This window comes from Colletotrichum spaethianum (assembly GCF_022836535.1).
Source record: "Colletotrichum spaethianum MAFF 239500 DNA, contig42, whole genome shotgun sequence".
In the NCBI taxonomy this organism is placed as follows: Eukaryota; Fungi; Ascomycota; class Sordariomycetes; order Glomerellales; family Glomerellaceae; genus Colletotrichum; species Colletotrichum spaethianum.
In genome coordinates this window covers 176,339-190,519 of record NW_026054812.1, presented here as the reverse complement: position 1 = coordinate 190,519, position 14,181 = coordinate 176,339, and the positions used below count along the sequence as shown (strand labels likewise).

Below are 14,181 nucleotides of genomic sequence, written 5' to 3'. Positions count from 1 at the left end.
CAACTGACGACTGACGAACAATTATGAACCGAAACGCCGTCTTTTCTTGTTGCCCCACGCTCGCTGGCTACGGCTTTTCCTCCACGACAGATACAAAAAAAAGAAAGAAAAAACCGAACACTCTTGTGATCTTTGAAGCATACTCACCGAAGAAAAGTAGCATGAATTCTACTCTCCTTTTGCTTCTAGCTCTTGGATGTGAGCTTGCCCTTTTTTCAGAACAGTATGCGACGTCTTGACTTCGGGCCTTGAAGAGGTTTGCAAAAGATACGCCTCCAATAAGTTTGTTGGATTTGGGAAACGGGAAACCTTTGGCTTCTGTTTTCCTTACTTGATTTTCCTGTTCGGAGTACGGAGAGATGGAAGCGTCTTCTAGCCTGACAAAGGCGATGCCTCCGTTCTTTCTGCAAATCTCAACTTTCTTGTTCAGAGTACGACTTGGATCTTTCCACTTTGGAGAGAACTGGTCATCATCATAGCCCCAGTCGTCTTCACTGGCGTGGCTCTTCTCATGTATGATATACCTAATTGAGGGCGAGGAATGGACTTCGGATACATAGGACAAGCACAGAATGGACAAATGGGAAAGAGCAGAACGAATATGTGTTCGTCTCTTCGGATAGGAGGCTAGCTAGCTAGGTAGCCACTAGATCGATACAAGAGACTGTTTGCACCCATAAGCTGTAGACCGATGACCTCGATTTGGATGGTGATGCTGGGAGATAGACAAGCATTGCTTGGTTTCTTTGAGTTAGCCAAGCTTCAAAGTGGTGCTCTGTGTGTTTCTAACATTGTAGTCACTGGTAAGTAGGCCTCGGCCTCCGATCTTTCTAAGCTTCTCACACGACTTGAGGAACCAAGATCGCATTCAGCCCGATCTACTTTATTTGGTGTGTGTTACCACAACGAAGTAAAACGAAGCAAGGGACTTTGGTTGAAAGCGGTATCAAAGATCGAACAAGGGGTGATAGAAAGACACTAAGGGTTTCAACAATATATAAGGAGTGCTACGCTACACTGAACCTAAGCTCCCCGCCCCGAGTCTGACCAGCGCATATTGTAACATTCAGTATTTCTATTTCTATGGAATACTTGTTTTTTTTAACTAACTGGGCCACAACGGTAGTGAGATAACATGGCAACTAATTGAAGTGGCGAGTGTTTCAATGACATGACGATACAGGTAGGGCTCTCCTGATTCAAGGGCACAGGAGGAGGTACTGAAACAAAACTAGATGATACAGGGTATTGGTGACTGTTGCATGAAAAGACGATGATTTAGCTATGTTTGAAGAAGAGATCCTTTAGACTATGATGCGTCGCTATTTGAACTCCGTCCCTATCTCATACTTGCCTATATCATTTCGTGATATAACCTCATTCGTGCACATCTATCAATACTGTCGACCTGGAAGCTCTGCAGGAGGCGGCCCTGGTAACTCAACAGGCATGGCCGGGTTCCTCCATGGCTCCGAACCGTAGACCTCGGATGGCCCCCACCCGGCGTAAGTCTTGTTATGCTCCATGGTGTCCTGTACCTGCGTGTCCGCCTGGGGGGCCTCGCTCTGGTCATAGGCGGGAGGCTTCGACGATGATCTGCCCCATGAACGGAAGCGGCTCGTTCGCTTCTGCTGAGGCTCTTTGTTATTCTTGTTACGTCGGAGAAGGTAGACAGCGGCCACGACTGTGATGCAGATCATGGCTACGCCGCCGACGACGCCCCCGATAATGGCGCCTGTGTTGCTTGGTGCATCGTCAGACGAATTGTGTCCATTTTTTTCGCTCGCGGGCGAGGTTGCCTCACTTGCCGGTGGGGCAGACTGGGTTGGTGACCGCGTTGATGCCGAGGATGCTTCCGACGTGGGGCTCGAAATAGGAGAAGAAACTATCGAGGATGTCGAGGCCACGGTCTCTGATGTAGGTTCGGAAGATGACGTTTTGGACGAAGTAGACGGCTCAGGGGTAACTGTGACGCTAGGAACGGCTACGATTGTAGGTTCCTTCAGCAGCGTTTCCACAGTGGCTTTTGCACCGCAGGCGATGTACGAGAAGCCCCCTTCAAAACTCCCGGCGAGAATCACAGTAGAGCAGAACTGTGTCTCGGCACTATGACAAGCTTGTTATCATGATGTTCCCGCCTCAAATCTGTGAGGAGCCTTACCAAGTAAAGGTCGTAAGACCCTTGATTCCCGTCTTCCCGCAACCAAACTTGCAGTTGTGGGAATCAACACAGTTACCAGCCAGCCCACAATCAGTCGCAGCTAGCACGGTTGTGGGACAGAACCCCCACAGCCCATGATCGATGTCTTCGCGACAGCCGTATCCCGCGTCGGCTGTTCGTGACTTGGCCGGGTCACCGTCGTAGTATCCACAGACTGATGAGGCTCTCGATGTGACTTGGCGTCGTCTGAGGTCCTCGTTCAAGCCGTTGGTACTGTTTCTCGAGGGGGCACTCGTGGGCTTCGGGGGTGATGCAGGGGCATATCTGAGGTTCGTCGCCCGTGGCGAGGCTTGTGCAACGTGTTTCTCCAAGGCAAAAAGGAAAAGAAAGAGGAGGAGAGCCCGGGCCATTATGGAATACGAGTCCTCACGCAATCTGAGGCACCCGGAAACCGAAGTGTTGGCAGAGGGGGCGTCGTGGTTGTTCGCTAAGAGGTTCAGGTCCTTTCCCGTCAAAACAAACGAAAGGATAAAGCTCTTGAGTGCACCGTGATATGATGAAACCGGCCGACAGGACAAGCTTCAGCGATGAAGATTATAGAATAGATAAGAGTGTCCTAGCACCCTGAACAAAAACGAAAGATATCGTGGAGTTCCACAACGAAAAGCAATGAAAAAGACGAAAGACCCGCAAATGAGAAAGAAACGGCAGACACTGGAACCGGAAGACGGCAGCGATGGGAGAACAACACAACTATGTATGTAGCATCCCGTCGACCCGAGGAAACCCGGACTTCTGGGCAGCAGGTCGCAACGATGCAGGCCCAACTTTGGATAACCTAATGAGAGCCTTGTCGGCGGCATCTTCCCAGCCTGATTCTGCGTTGTCATGGAATCTATGTGAGAGCAACGCTGCAACTCGTGTTGGATTCGGAACGCGGCGGTTGGGGTTATATGTGCTCTGTCCCGACAGTCTGGTTGACCCCCCGGCAACTCATTTCCCTCGGCGAATCATGTCGTGAGATGTTCGAGTCTCGGGCGTCTTTAGGTGTTCCATCCATGCCGCTGAAAGGAGGCGAACTTCTGAGCTCACAATACCGGTGAGCAAACAATCAGTACCACGGGGTACCTGTGTTCTGGGGCAAATACGAGTGGAGAGGTGTGTAGACGAACAGCTTGAACCAACATTATGACCAGACCAACAGAGCAAAAGAGGCCTTGTTTGCGGGCCCATCTTGGCGTCGTGAGCCAACCACGCCGCCAGATTTAGTCGCGCGGTTAAGCGCCGTGGTTCCTGATTGATGATGACAGTAGGCGAGGTTGCCAGTTTTGCTGGTTGACCTCTCCTAACCCCGGTCACCGGGGGCCCACGGGGTTCGGCCACCAACGGGGCGTGCCTAGGTGAATTGTGTGGTCCGCGATGCATTGGTGCCAACTGCGAACAAGGGGTGCTTCAGAGTGTCCTTCGCTTCCACCGTCCAACTGTGCTGTGTTGGCCGCCACCCAAGAGTTGTCGAACCCCGGTCATCTTCTGCAGATCGGGGGGAGAGGCGCACTTCCGCTCGGTGTCCCCCCATCATGCTCGGTTCTGATTTCATTTCTTCCTTTTCTTCCCCTACTCCTCTCACCATCCGTCGTCCTTGCCCTTTGCTCGTGCACGATGGTGATTATCGGGCCCTCATAAGATACCAATGGCGAGACGAAAACTCATCGTCGTCGCCCAGGCGAGCGCAGTTTGCCTGCTGCTCATTAGTCTGTTGGTCGCATACGACCTATTCTCGGGACGCGAGTACTTTGACGCCGCGTACAAACCATTCAGTACGTCGACACTATTCTCAAATCTCAACCTCTACGGCTGAGTGACGATGGAAAACCTTCAATCAACTGACGCTTCACTCAGAAAACCCCAAAACGACCGAAGAAACACACGGTGGATCCCCACATAATGGAGCGGATCGGACGGACGCCAGCGTAGCATCGCCGGTGCTCACACCGTCTCAGACGCAGCTACCGACTTCAGCCCGGACACCGACGCCGACGCCGACACCGGTACCACCGTCAGCCGGCGACGCCGATAGCGCCACTTCCACATTACCGGACGGCGACCCGGAACACCTCAAGAACGCACCCAAGTACATCACGGCGATTCTCGACCCGGACGACAAGTCGATGCCCCGCCTCGACTGCCCTCGCCCAGACATCGCCCGGTACCAATACCTCAAGCCCTCCTCCTCCTCGCTGGGGAAGCCCAAGTTCTTCATCGCCCTCAACATCCGCCAAAAGGCCGACCTCCTTCCGCGGCTCATGGGCTCCGTCGTCGAGGCCCTCCGCTTCCTCGGCCCGGAGAACTGCGTGCTCTCCGTCGTCGAGGGCAACTCCCGCGACGGCACCTACGAGATCCTCCACCTCCTGCGGCCGGAGCTCGAGAAGCTCGGCGTCGAGTACCACTTTGCCCGTAGCGACCTCGACCCCGGCGCGGGCGACCGCATCGGGAAGCTCGCCGAGCTGCGCAACATGGCCCTCGCGCCGCTCGTCTCGGACCCCGCGCGCTACGCCGCCGACGCCGCCGTCCTCTTCCTCAACGACGTCGCCATCTGCCTCGAGGACATCCTCGAGCTCGCCCACCAGCGCCTGTACCTCGGCGCCGACATGACGTGCGCCGTCGACTGGACCTACGTCGGCCCGGACCCCACCTTTTACGACGTCTGGATCAGCCGCACCATCGCCGGCGACTCCTTTTTCGAGATCCCACCCGACGGCAACTGGAACTCCGCCTGGAACCTCTTCTGGAACGAGCAGACGTCGCGCCGCCGCTTCGCCGAGCACAAGCCGCTGCAGGTCTTTTCGTGCTGGAACGGCGCCGTGGCCATGACGGCGCGACCGCTGCTGGACCGCCTCGTGCGGTTCCGGGCCCCCGGCCCGGGGGAGTGCTTTCAGGGGGAGCCGCAGCTGTTCTGCAAGGACCTGTGGAACGCCGGGTTCGGCAAGATCGCCGTGGTGCCGAGCGTCAACTTGGAATACAGTGACGAGGCCGGGAGGAAGATCAAGGCGGCCAAGGGGTACACCAGCCAGTGGGCCGGCGACGAGGACAAGGTCGAGGATTTCAAGGTCGACTGGAAGGCCGACCCGCCCGAGAAGGTCAAGTGCATGGCCAGTTACGATAAGCAGACGTGGGAGCCCTGGAATCAGGGGCTAGAGTAGCACGTCGATCTAATACCCAGTGTTGAAAACTGTTCTTATCCGGCGTTTTTGTCCTCAGACTGTGCAAAGTGTCTTAAGGCTTCTGCGCATATGTTTGTTTGCTTGTTCTATTCTACGCCAGGGCTATCTCTCTGAGATGTTGAAGGGCACCCGAACGCCTAGACACCAGCCAAAGTCCCTATCTACACTGACTACATAATGTTCATGAGCTCCTAGCGACTTGTCCCAGGATGTCAATTGTAAGATCATACATAGTATCCAGACGCCTGTTGGACAAGCTACCACCAAAGCTATAGGTTCCATGGATCCCTTAGAGGGCCATTCTGCACTGATTAGGTACTAAACGCCATGTGGGCAAAAAGTAATGGGTCCCAACTAGGGGAAAAAAGAATCTCCTCGACGGGGAATTGAACCCCGGTCCCCTGCGAATCGTGTTTCCATGACAAGCAGATATCCTCACCACTAGACTATCGGGGATGTGTGGATGTTTGCATCCAGTGATAGCTGGTTGCTTTCCACACCACAACTTTGCCTATTGAATGGCATTGCTGCAATGCTGGCAGTTGGGTCACCCATCCCGTCAGACTAGGTGTGCTTGGAGGGAGTGGGACTCGACATGGCATCAGGTCTGCCATCCCCGTCTTGAAATCTTTCTGGGCTAGACAACCGAGGTAACCACACAAGTCCAAGTTTACCGATTCGGCTCTTCTGTGTTTTCGTGACATACTACCTCGTAGAGTCCGTTTGTTTTCACGAACAAGACGAAGCGACTAGGTTGATTGGTTGCGCTCGACAGTAGGTATACCCGAACGCGACTTTGATACTCTCGATAGCATGTTTCAGCGGAGGGCGGGATACCCGGATCAGTTCCGATGGCCTGGTGCTTGCAAAGACTGTACCATGGACCACTTGGGATGGCAAGGCAAGAACCCAAAGGCACTCTCACCACCACAGATGTCATGCTCAATCTCCCCATCGTGCTGACCACAAAAACACCAATTGGAGGTTCAATCCTCATCACCCAGCATGTCTGAAAACGAATTTTTGTATTCTTAGGTGCCAAACGACGACACGTAGCTGTGCTATGATTAGACGCACTTTTTCGCTGATTCATGATCATATCCTTCCGAAATCAACCAGTCCCTTTCCTCGTTGGAGGGCCGAGCGCCGACAGAGCAGACGCTGACATGTAACGCTTCCTGGTCCTCCTCGCACCTTCTTTGCCCATACGTAATGTTATGTGCCTTTAGTAATCTATGTTCCGTGCAGCTTCTGGTTGAGACCCAACAAGAGTTGCTTCACCGAGTTCATCAAGTGCGACTCGATCCCGTCAAAACCCGCCGCTGGCGATCCCGAGGTGCTGGCCTCCGCAGGCGGCGGTACGATGCTCGCGTCTGCCAGGCCCAGTACCCGGTCAATGGCAGACAAAGTAACGGCTTCGGCCTTGCCCTCGCCAATTCTCACCTTGAGGGCGTTTGACGAGACGTTCTTGAAACCGACCAGCGCGTTGAAGACCTTGGGGTCGAAGACGTTACTAGGTCCGGTCGGGGTTGGCGTGCCTCCTGATCCGGGCGTGTTGCTCCGCGTGGAGAAGCCGTCCAGGAGTTTCTGTATGCCCTTCATGCAGATATCCTCCATGGTCTGGTTTTCGGTGGCCGCGTTCTTGAGCCCCAGACAGCGGTTGAGGGCGGACATGACGATGGCTTCGGCCTTGGGGTTCTTCGCCTTCTTTAGGTTTTCAATGAGGCCGTTCTTTAAGCCATTGACAGCAGACAGCAGTCTAGGCTGAATGACGGGGCGGGGTTCGGCTTGCGCTGGTGGTGTGGGAGCGGGTCGAGCTTGCTGTGGTGCAGCAGTGGGTATCTGTGGTGGTTGCGCTCCAGGGATGGCGGCCGGAGCAGGTTGTGTTGTGAGCGGTGCTGATGTTGAGGCGGCGCTGTCTTCGGTCTTGACAGCCGGGTGGGTAGGAGGCGGCCTTGACGCATATGGTGAACTGTACGTAGACGGCTGCCCTGCCACGCCTTGAGGCCGGGCAATGGCAGCAGCGGCCCCGTAGCCAGGGAGTGTTGCTGGTGCAACTGGCTGGGAGGCCACTGGTGGCGCGGGCTGACCAGGGGTCGGCGTAGCGCCTGGAGGCGAGTACTGAGGTGTTCTTGCTGCTGCTTGAGCTTGTTGTCCGGCGTAGGCTTGCGCGTGGTAATTGTGCGGCAGGTGTTGGTAGCCAGGAGGCATATGGCCTTGCTGCTGGGCGTACTGAGTGTACATCGGGTGATTGTAGTGGCCGTAGCCCGCACTCACGGACCGATCTGGCGAGGAGGCCTTGCGTTTCTTGCCGGCGTCGAGCTCGACACCGGGCACTCTCGACCACAAGCCTGTCGTGTCGTCCTTTTTGAAAGCCTCGTTCCCAATGAGGTTGTGCCGTACACTGGATTCCCAGCCCTTCGTCTCTGTGTGGAAGTAGAACCAGGGGTATCTCTGAGTAATCCGTTTGTAAATCTGTTTGAGCGTGAGGCCGTCGGGCCCTGCTGCAGTGAGGGTCTCGTCGATGAGCACTCCGTAGTTCTTGTTCGGCTTCTGGAGCTGTTCCTCGGTGTAATCCTCGATCTTGAGTTCCAGGGGCGGCGACTTGGGCCGGACCTTCTTCTCCTTTTTCTCTTTGGCCCGTCTTTCGGCGTCTGACCCTTCTGCGCCATCTTCGCCCTTGGGCTTCCGGGGCTTGTACTTGCGCTTCTCGGGCCGATCGCCCCCTTCTTCTGGTAAGGGATGCTTGCGCGGGCGCCCGACCTTCCTCTTGATGGGCGGCTCTCCGGGAGGTGGCTGTGGTAACGTCTTCTTCGCCATCTCCTGCTGTGCCTTTTTGAGCAGCCGTTGCTCTCGCTTGGACATGAAGCCATTCTTCGGTGGTCTGCCAGGCCCCCGCTTCTTGTTCGGGTAGCCCAGTGGTGCCCCTGCCCCATCAGAAGATGCGCCATCTCCTGTTCCTCTGATTTGACTTCTGTGGTAGGTTGGATGTCCTCCACTTCCTCGCCATATTCTTGGTGTACTTCTCCCTCAGCATCGGCGTCATCGTCGGCATCTGCGTCTGCATCGGCATCGGCCTCTGCTTCCGCTGCTTCCGCTGCTTCAGCCGCCTCGGCCGCCGCCTCTGCAGCTTCAGCTTCAGCCTCGGCTGCCTCTTCTGCCTCTTCCGCTTCGGCTTCTGCCCGTTCAGCCTCAGCCTCGGCCTCGGCTTCAGCATCTGCTTCAGCTTCATCACCTTCCATTTCGATGTCAGACAGGCCTGCATCGGAGGGCGCTGGCGAGCTGAGAGATGAATCGCTTGTATCATCCAGACCGTTGCCGTGCGACGCCTCAAACTCGAAGCTCATCTCCTTTCCACCTGTCTGCTTCTTCTTCTTGAGTTTGTCCTCCTCCAGATATTCTTCGGCGCCCGTCCGGCCTTCTGGGACGCCATTGATCACGAAGCGGAAGTCGACGTCTTTGATCTGTAATTGGTCGCCACTGCGCAATACGGCGACGCCCTCCTTGTGGTGTACGTCGTCGATGAAGAAACCGTTCTTGTGAAGCGGAATGGCCTCGAAGACCCCTTGTTCCTTGTTGAACTGGATCTTCAAGTGTTCCCTTGAGATGGCCTTTGTCTTTTTCGCTATGTCGGGTCCTGGCGAGTGGATGCCGATGAACGGAACGTGATGAGGAGAGGGTCGCAACGAAGCCAGGTCCACGGCTGCTGCGCCGGGTGTGTGCGAGACATACTGACGATTGGAAATGAAATTCTCGTCCGCCTCGTCTTCTTCCGGCCTCTGCGAAGACCCGGTGCTGGTGGTCTTGCGGCGCTTGGCCGGGCGGCCGTCGCCCTCGCTGTCGGACTCGGGTCCCAGCATGCCTCCCTCCTCACTGACGTACGACTTGCTGAACTTCCTCTGGTTAAAGGGTTCTGGAGGCGGCAGCCCGTCGCGTTCGTATTCTTCGGCCTTCTTCCGATACTTCTCGTCTCTCTTGGCCTGCATCAGAGCCTTTTGATCACGGCCGATGATAACGGCGTAGGTGGTCATCTGGAAGACACTGTCGGCGAACTCTATCCGCGCGAAGGATTCGAGGCCTTGTGTCGCGGCAGCGAGATTGTGTGTGCTTGCGACGAGGGGGTCGTTGCCGTTGCCCATGGTGCTGGGGAGGGTGACCTGGGCTGGCGTGACGGTCGGGGGCGGTGACATCTGGTTGGACATCTGATTGCCGGCCATGTGCGCGAGAGCCATCATCATGTAGGCGTGGTCCATGTTCGGCATTGGGGTGTGTGGGAAGGACGAGGTGAAAGGGTCGGCGTCCATCTGAGCGGCTGAAGCCGGGTGCGACATTGTCGCAGGCGGAGCGCTATTGGCGTCGGCGTCGGTCATCACGGCGTCGGCTGCTCCCGGTGTTGATTGGCGGTTGTTCGACGTGTCGTCGTTGGATTGCTGGGCGGTATTGGATGCGTCGGCGCGCGGCTGCTGCTGATCGGCAGCGGTGGCGGCGGCGGTCGCGGTCGTGTTCGTGGTCGTGTTGTGGTCGTCGGGGTCAGGTCGGCCGGGTGTTGGCGTCGTCTTGTTCTTGGGCGGCGGCGTAGTCGGCACAGGCGCCAGGCCATTTTGGCCGGCGTTGGACGAAGTCATCGCTGCTCTGTAGTCGGACAGATCAGCTCCTTCGCCGTCGGCAAGCCAAGAGAGGCGTTTTGGTCAGTCGCGACAGGGTTGGACCTGATGAGGCTGCGAACAATGCGAGAGATGCCAAAAAAATTACAAGTCATTCTTGCCGCGATTGCAAGGTCGGTGGAGGAAGTCGCGACGCTGATTGGCCGCTCGGTGGGATTCACCTGGATTATGGACCAGCCTTTCCCCGCGCTGCGCAAGTACCCGGGTACCTTTTTCTGTCCCTTCCCTCTGTAGGTAGGAGGAGCGGCCGGCCAGCCCAGCCCAGCCCAGCCAGTCAGTCCCTTGACTCTTGCCCGTCCCCCCCTTTCCCCCTTCTCAGCGTCCCTGCCTCCTTTTTTCCTTCCGGGTGCCTGCCATTTCAATTGGGGAAGCGACGACTGACCACAGGAAGCAGCAACAACGACACACTCGCTCTTTCCCATTGACCAACAAACGTCCCATTCACCAATGCAGCTTCCCGTAGTTCCCATCACCACTGCCACCTCCTCACTTTGATTCGATTAATGACTCATCGGCTATGGAGCCCTCATGCACCTCCGCATCCATTCCCAACGGCTCAGCCTTGGACCCAGCGCTCTGGTTCGCTCAGGTGTCTTGCGGTGAGCAGCTGGCTGCTCGCGATGCGTCTCGGTCAAGGTCCGAAACACCTCCAGTCGACTCGGAGAGAGGGATGGGCGAATGTCGCGCACACCACCCTGCGTAGATCGCTCAAACTTTCCGACCTCGGTTCCCACTTCTCTCGGTCAAGGCCCAATAGCCGGTGGTCCGTCGGTGAAGAAGATGTCTATGCCGTCCTCACACTTACTGTTCTCTGTCCGACAACTCAGTGGCTGCGGTGCCTTCTCGTCGGCTACTGACAGTACAGAACCTGACGTACCAAGAGTACTGTTCGTATGAGACTAAGATTACCGATCAGGTGCTTTGAGTATTCCTTGTTCCAATCTGCATGCCCGTCTGATGCGTCATTTTTGCAGTGATGCATCCAGGAAGCCTGCCGGGCTACCGCAGTTTATACCAGCCAAGCGACCAGATATGGGTTCCGAATGCAAGTTGAGCTCAATGAAATGACATGTCACAACAGTCACTTGAAAAAAGGGGCTCGTGTGAACATGCGTACTGATACTAGGGTCTCTTCCTGTAAAAAGGTATCCATAAGGTCTCTCGAGTAGGTGCTGGAGATGAACAGATGTCTTGTAGAATTGAGGGCATTACAGGGTGCTCTACATGAAAGTCCGAGGATCTTGTTGGTGCATTCGGCAAGTTTGATAGGAATCAGGTAAGGGTGTTTGAGAACACCGAATGCGTCCGTCTGGTTTAAGCAACACGAATACTATCGCTGGTCTGTGTATCTGCTATCCTCATAAAGTGTTGGGCAAGCTTTAACGCCGACTTTTAATCACAGAATGATCAAGAACACTAATTATCGAACACCTGTATTGAAGTAGATTCTGGCATATGTTCGTGGACAACACTTTGTGTAATCATTGCTACTTTACGCACAAGCATCCGATGAAGAAAACACATGTCCAGCTCGACGAAAGCAATCATAAAGCATCCCCAAGTAGCAATTAGCTCAGAAGCGGCGCCCTCTCGCCGCGGGTTAGAGATCTCCTGCTCTCCCACCACTTCTGCGTCCTGTCCGAGAGGCGGTACGCCGAATAGCACAACATGCCCGCCACAAAGCCAATGGCATCGTTCCGGAACGCGAGGATGCCCGCCGTGGTCATCAGCATGACCGTCCACCTCTCGGCCCTCTCGTCGTCCGAGAGCGTGCGGTGCTGCCTCATGATGCCGCCGCCCCCGCTGCCGACGGAGCTCTCCCAGAGGTCCGAGGCGCCGTGGTTCAGGCTGTGTCCGACCTTGGCCAGCTCGAGGCCCGCGGCGATGACCATGACGCCCAGCAGGCTCTTGGGGTAGTGCTTGAGCAGGTCGATAAGGGAGTTGCCAAAGACGACGCCGAGGACGATCTTGAACAGGCCCAGCATGATGACGCTCGCGCCGCTGCGCGCGCCGAAGCGGTACTGCGCCGCGAGCCCGCCCGCGCCGTGGCACACGGGCATGGCGCCCCACCAGGTGCCGACCAGGTTCATGAGGCCGACGCTGATGCCCATGGCCGTCACCGACGGCGTGGGCATATCCGGCAGCAGGTCTGCGGCGAGGGCGCTGACGGCGATGACGGAGTTGAGGGTGGTGAGTGGCAGCTGGCCGATGGCCATGGACAGCGGCTTGTACTTGAACCAGTCGAGGTCCCACCGGAACCAGCGAGGCTCCCAGACGCCGGACACGCCGAGGCCGTGCGAGCCGCCGTGCTCGGTGAGGATGGCGATGAAGGCGAAGACGAGGGACAAGGCGAAGACGCACAGCGCGTACGGGAAGCGCGGCAGCCTCTGGGTGAAGATGAGCACGAGGAAGGCGGCCAGGGCCCAGAGCCTGTTGTCGACGACGGGGTGCGTCCAGTGCAGGTCCCGGAGCAGGCTGGAGCCGGCGGCCATGACGAGGGAGAGGCCGGCGCCGAGCTGGATGCCCTTGACGACGGGGACGGGGACGTTCTTGGTGACCCAGCGGATCAGGCCCGTGAGGCTCATGACGAGAACGGCAAGACTGACCCATTGGCCGGCGGCCATGACGGTTCGGATGCTGCCGTACTCGGGCCGCGAGATGGCGGCGGCGGCGATGGCCTAGGGTTGTTGAGCGGGCATGTCCAAAGAGCGCGGTGGTCCACACGGCTGCTTACCTTCATCGGCTGCACCGGGAGCGGGATGCCGAAGACGGCGCCGGTCACGACATTAAAGATTCCGGAAAACACAAGAGTGCTGTCAAGGTAGATGGAGCGTTGGACCGCCAGCGCGATCATCAAGGGCAGGAGAGTGCCCAGGTCGCCCAGAGCGCCAGAGATCTCGGCGATGGGAGACCGGCGCAGAGTCGCGACATTGTGTTGTTGGACTCGTTTCAGATGACTTAGAACCGTCATGATGCGGGGAAGGCGGTGGTACGGGCAACGTACAAGTGATGTTTTTTTATTTCTGGTTGCGAAGGGGAAAAAAACGGATAGGGAATGACCCGCTCTCACAGATGCAAATGGGCCAAAATCCAATTTGACCAAGGCTGGAAAGCAGACAAACCCAAATGGGTCTTTTGAATTGTCTGGTGGTGGATGACGACGCCCTCGTGATGCCACAGTTAGCATGTCAGACTGCTGTTGCGGCCAAGCGCCCGACTAACGTGCACCTCAGTAAGGCGGCCGCGTCCGAGCAGCTACTGGGTACCGGAGGAAGGAACTCCTCGGCCGGAACGAGAACGGCGGTGATTGGTCACTCGACCACCGACGGTAGGCGCCCCCGCCGTTTGGCGGTCCGTTGCTGGGATAAGAAGATAAGACGCTACGGGCTGAGTATACATGTCGTCATAGGATGGAACAAGCGGGTCTCAATCCAGACAAACGCCGTGTATGACCTGATCACTCATCCAGCGTCTCCGGCCGTTGGTAACATAACACAAGGTAAGGCGAAGCTAGCAGTGGGAAGTGAGCGTGAGGCCCAGGTGATGAGATGTGGCTGGCAGCGCCCAAACGGCGAGCTCGAAGCGGTGCCATCCAATGACCAATGGCGGGCGAGGGCCGGGCGCATCAATGCTAGTTTGCAAGCCCGGTTCCTTTGCCCGAGAAACAAGCGCCGGACTGGAACCCGCACTAGAACAAACTCGAAAGAGAAAAAAGAAGAGAAGAAATCGAACTGGGGCGGCGGAACGGGCGGGCGGCGGGATTCGGACTGTACGGATAGGTACCCAATGGGCCATGGTCTCACTTGCACCGTGTGTGGAGCCTCCGAGGTTTTTTACTGCAGTAGGTACAATGATGATACAGAGTACCTCAGACTGGAGACCGGTCATGAGGTTTTCCTTACCAAATCAAAGCGTTGGCGGTGGGCACGAGAGATGGCTGCCACTGTGACGCTATCAGGGAACGGCACGCCGTTTTGAGGGAAGGGCAGGGCGGAACCTGGCGCCGGATGACTGATCAGCCAAGAGGTTGACGGGACGGTGGGGAGCAGTTGCGAGGACCAGGTACGGCGCGCATCGGCCCTGGCTAGGCGCGACGACCGATCTGATGGCGATGGGGTTTGTGATGTGCTGCGAC

General features: G+C 56.7%; 5 protein-coding genes and 1 non-coding gene across 6 annotated transcripts; 2 read left to right on the top strand and 4 right to left on the bottom strand.

The window, feature by feature from the left end:
- Window positions 1-1,394: 1,394 nt before the first annotated feature.
- ColSpa_11108 (uncharacterized protein) lies at window positions 1,395-1,700 on the bottom strand (the record flags this gene model as incomplete). Its single annotated transcript, XM_049277320.1, has 1 exon — window positions 1,395-1,700. The coding sequence occupies one exon, from the start codon at window positions 1,698-1,700 to the stop codon at window positions 1,395-1,397; it is 306 nt and encodes a 101-aa protein (XP_049133277.1).
- A 28-nt stretch (window positions 1,701-1,728) lies between these two features.
- Window positions 1,729-2,112, top strand: ColSpa_11107 (uncharacterized protein; the record flags this gene model as incomplete). Its single annotated transcript, XM_049277319.1, has 1 exon — window positions 1,729-2,112. The coding sequence occupies one exon, from the start codon at window positions 1,729-1,731 to the stop codon at window positions 2,110-2,112; it is 384 nt and encodes a 127-aa protein (XP_049133276.1).
- Window positions 2,113-3,851: 1,739 nt separating this feature from the next.
- Window positions 3,852-5,361, top strand: ColSpa_11106 (alpha-1,3-mannosyltransferase CMT1; the record flags this gene model as incomplete). The annotated part of the gene is made up of 2 exons (XM_049277318.1): window positions 3,852-3,978; window positions 4,061-5,361. 2 exons carry the CDS (start codon window positions 3,852-3,854, stop codon window positions 5,359-5,361), a joined length of 1,428 nt encoding a protein of 475 aa, XP_049133275.1.
- Window positions 5,362-5,753: 392 nt separating this feature from the next.
- ColSpa_tRNA_291 lies at window positions 5,754-5,838 on the bottom strand. The gene is given in 2 exon segments: window positions 5,754-5,788; window positions 5,802-5,838. It is a non-coding gene; the product is annotated as a tRNA-Asp (tRNA).
- Window positions 5,839-6,615: 777 nt separating this feature from the next.
- ColSpa_11105 (fork head transcription factor 1) lies at window positions 6,616-10,007 on the bottom strand (the record flags this gene model as incomplete). The annotated part of the gene is made up of 2 exons (XM_049277317.1): window positions 6,616-8,336; window positions 8,618-10,007. 2 exons carry the CDS (start codon window positions 10,005-10,007, stop codon window positions 6,616-6,618), a joined length of 3,111 nt encoding a protein of 1,036 aa, XP_049133274.1.
- A 1,607-nt stretch (window positions 10,008-11,614) lies between these two features.
- On the bottom strand, window positions 11,615-13,017 carry ColSpa_11104 (molybdate transporter 1; the record flags this gene model as incomplete). Its single annotated transcript, XM_049277316.1, has 2 exons — window positions 11,615-12,724; window positions 12,781-13,017. 2 exons carry the CDS (start codon window positions 13,015-13,017, stop codon window positions 11,615-11,617), a joined length of 1,347 nt encoding a protein of 448 aa, XP_049133273.1.
- Window positions 13,018-14,181: the final 1,164 nt, after the last annotated feature.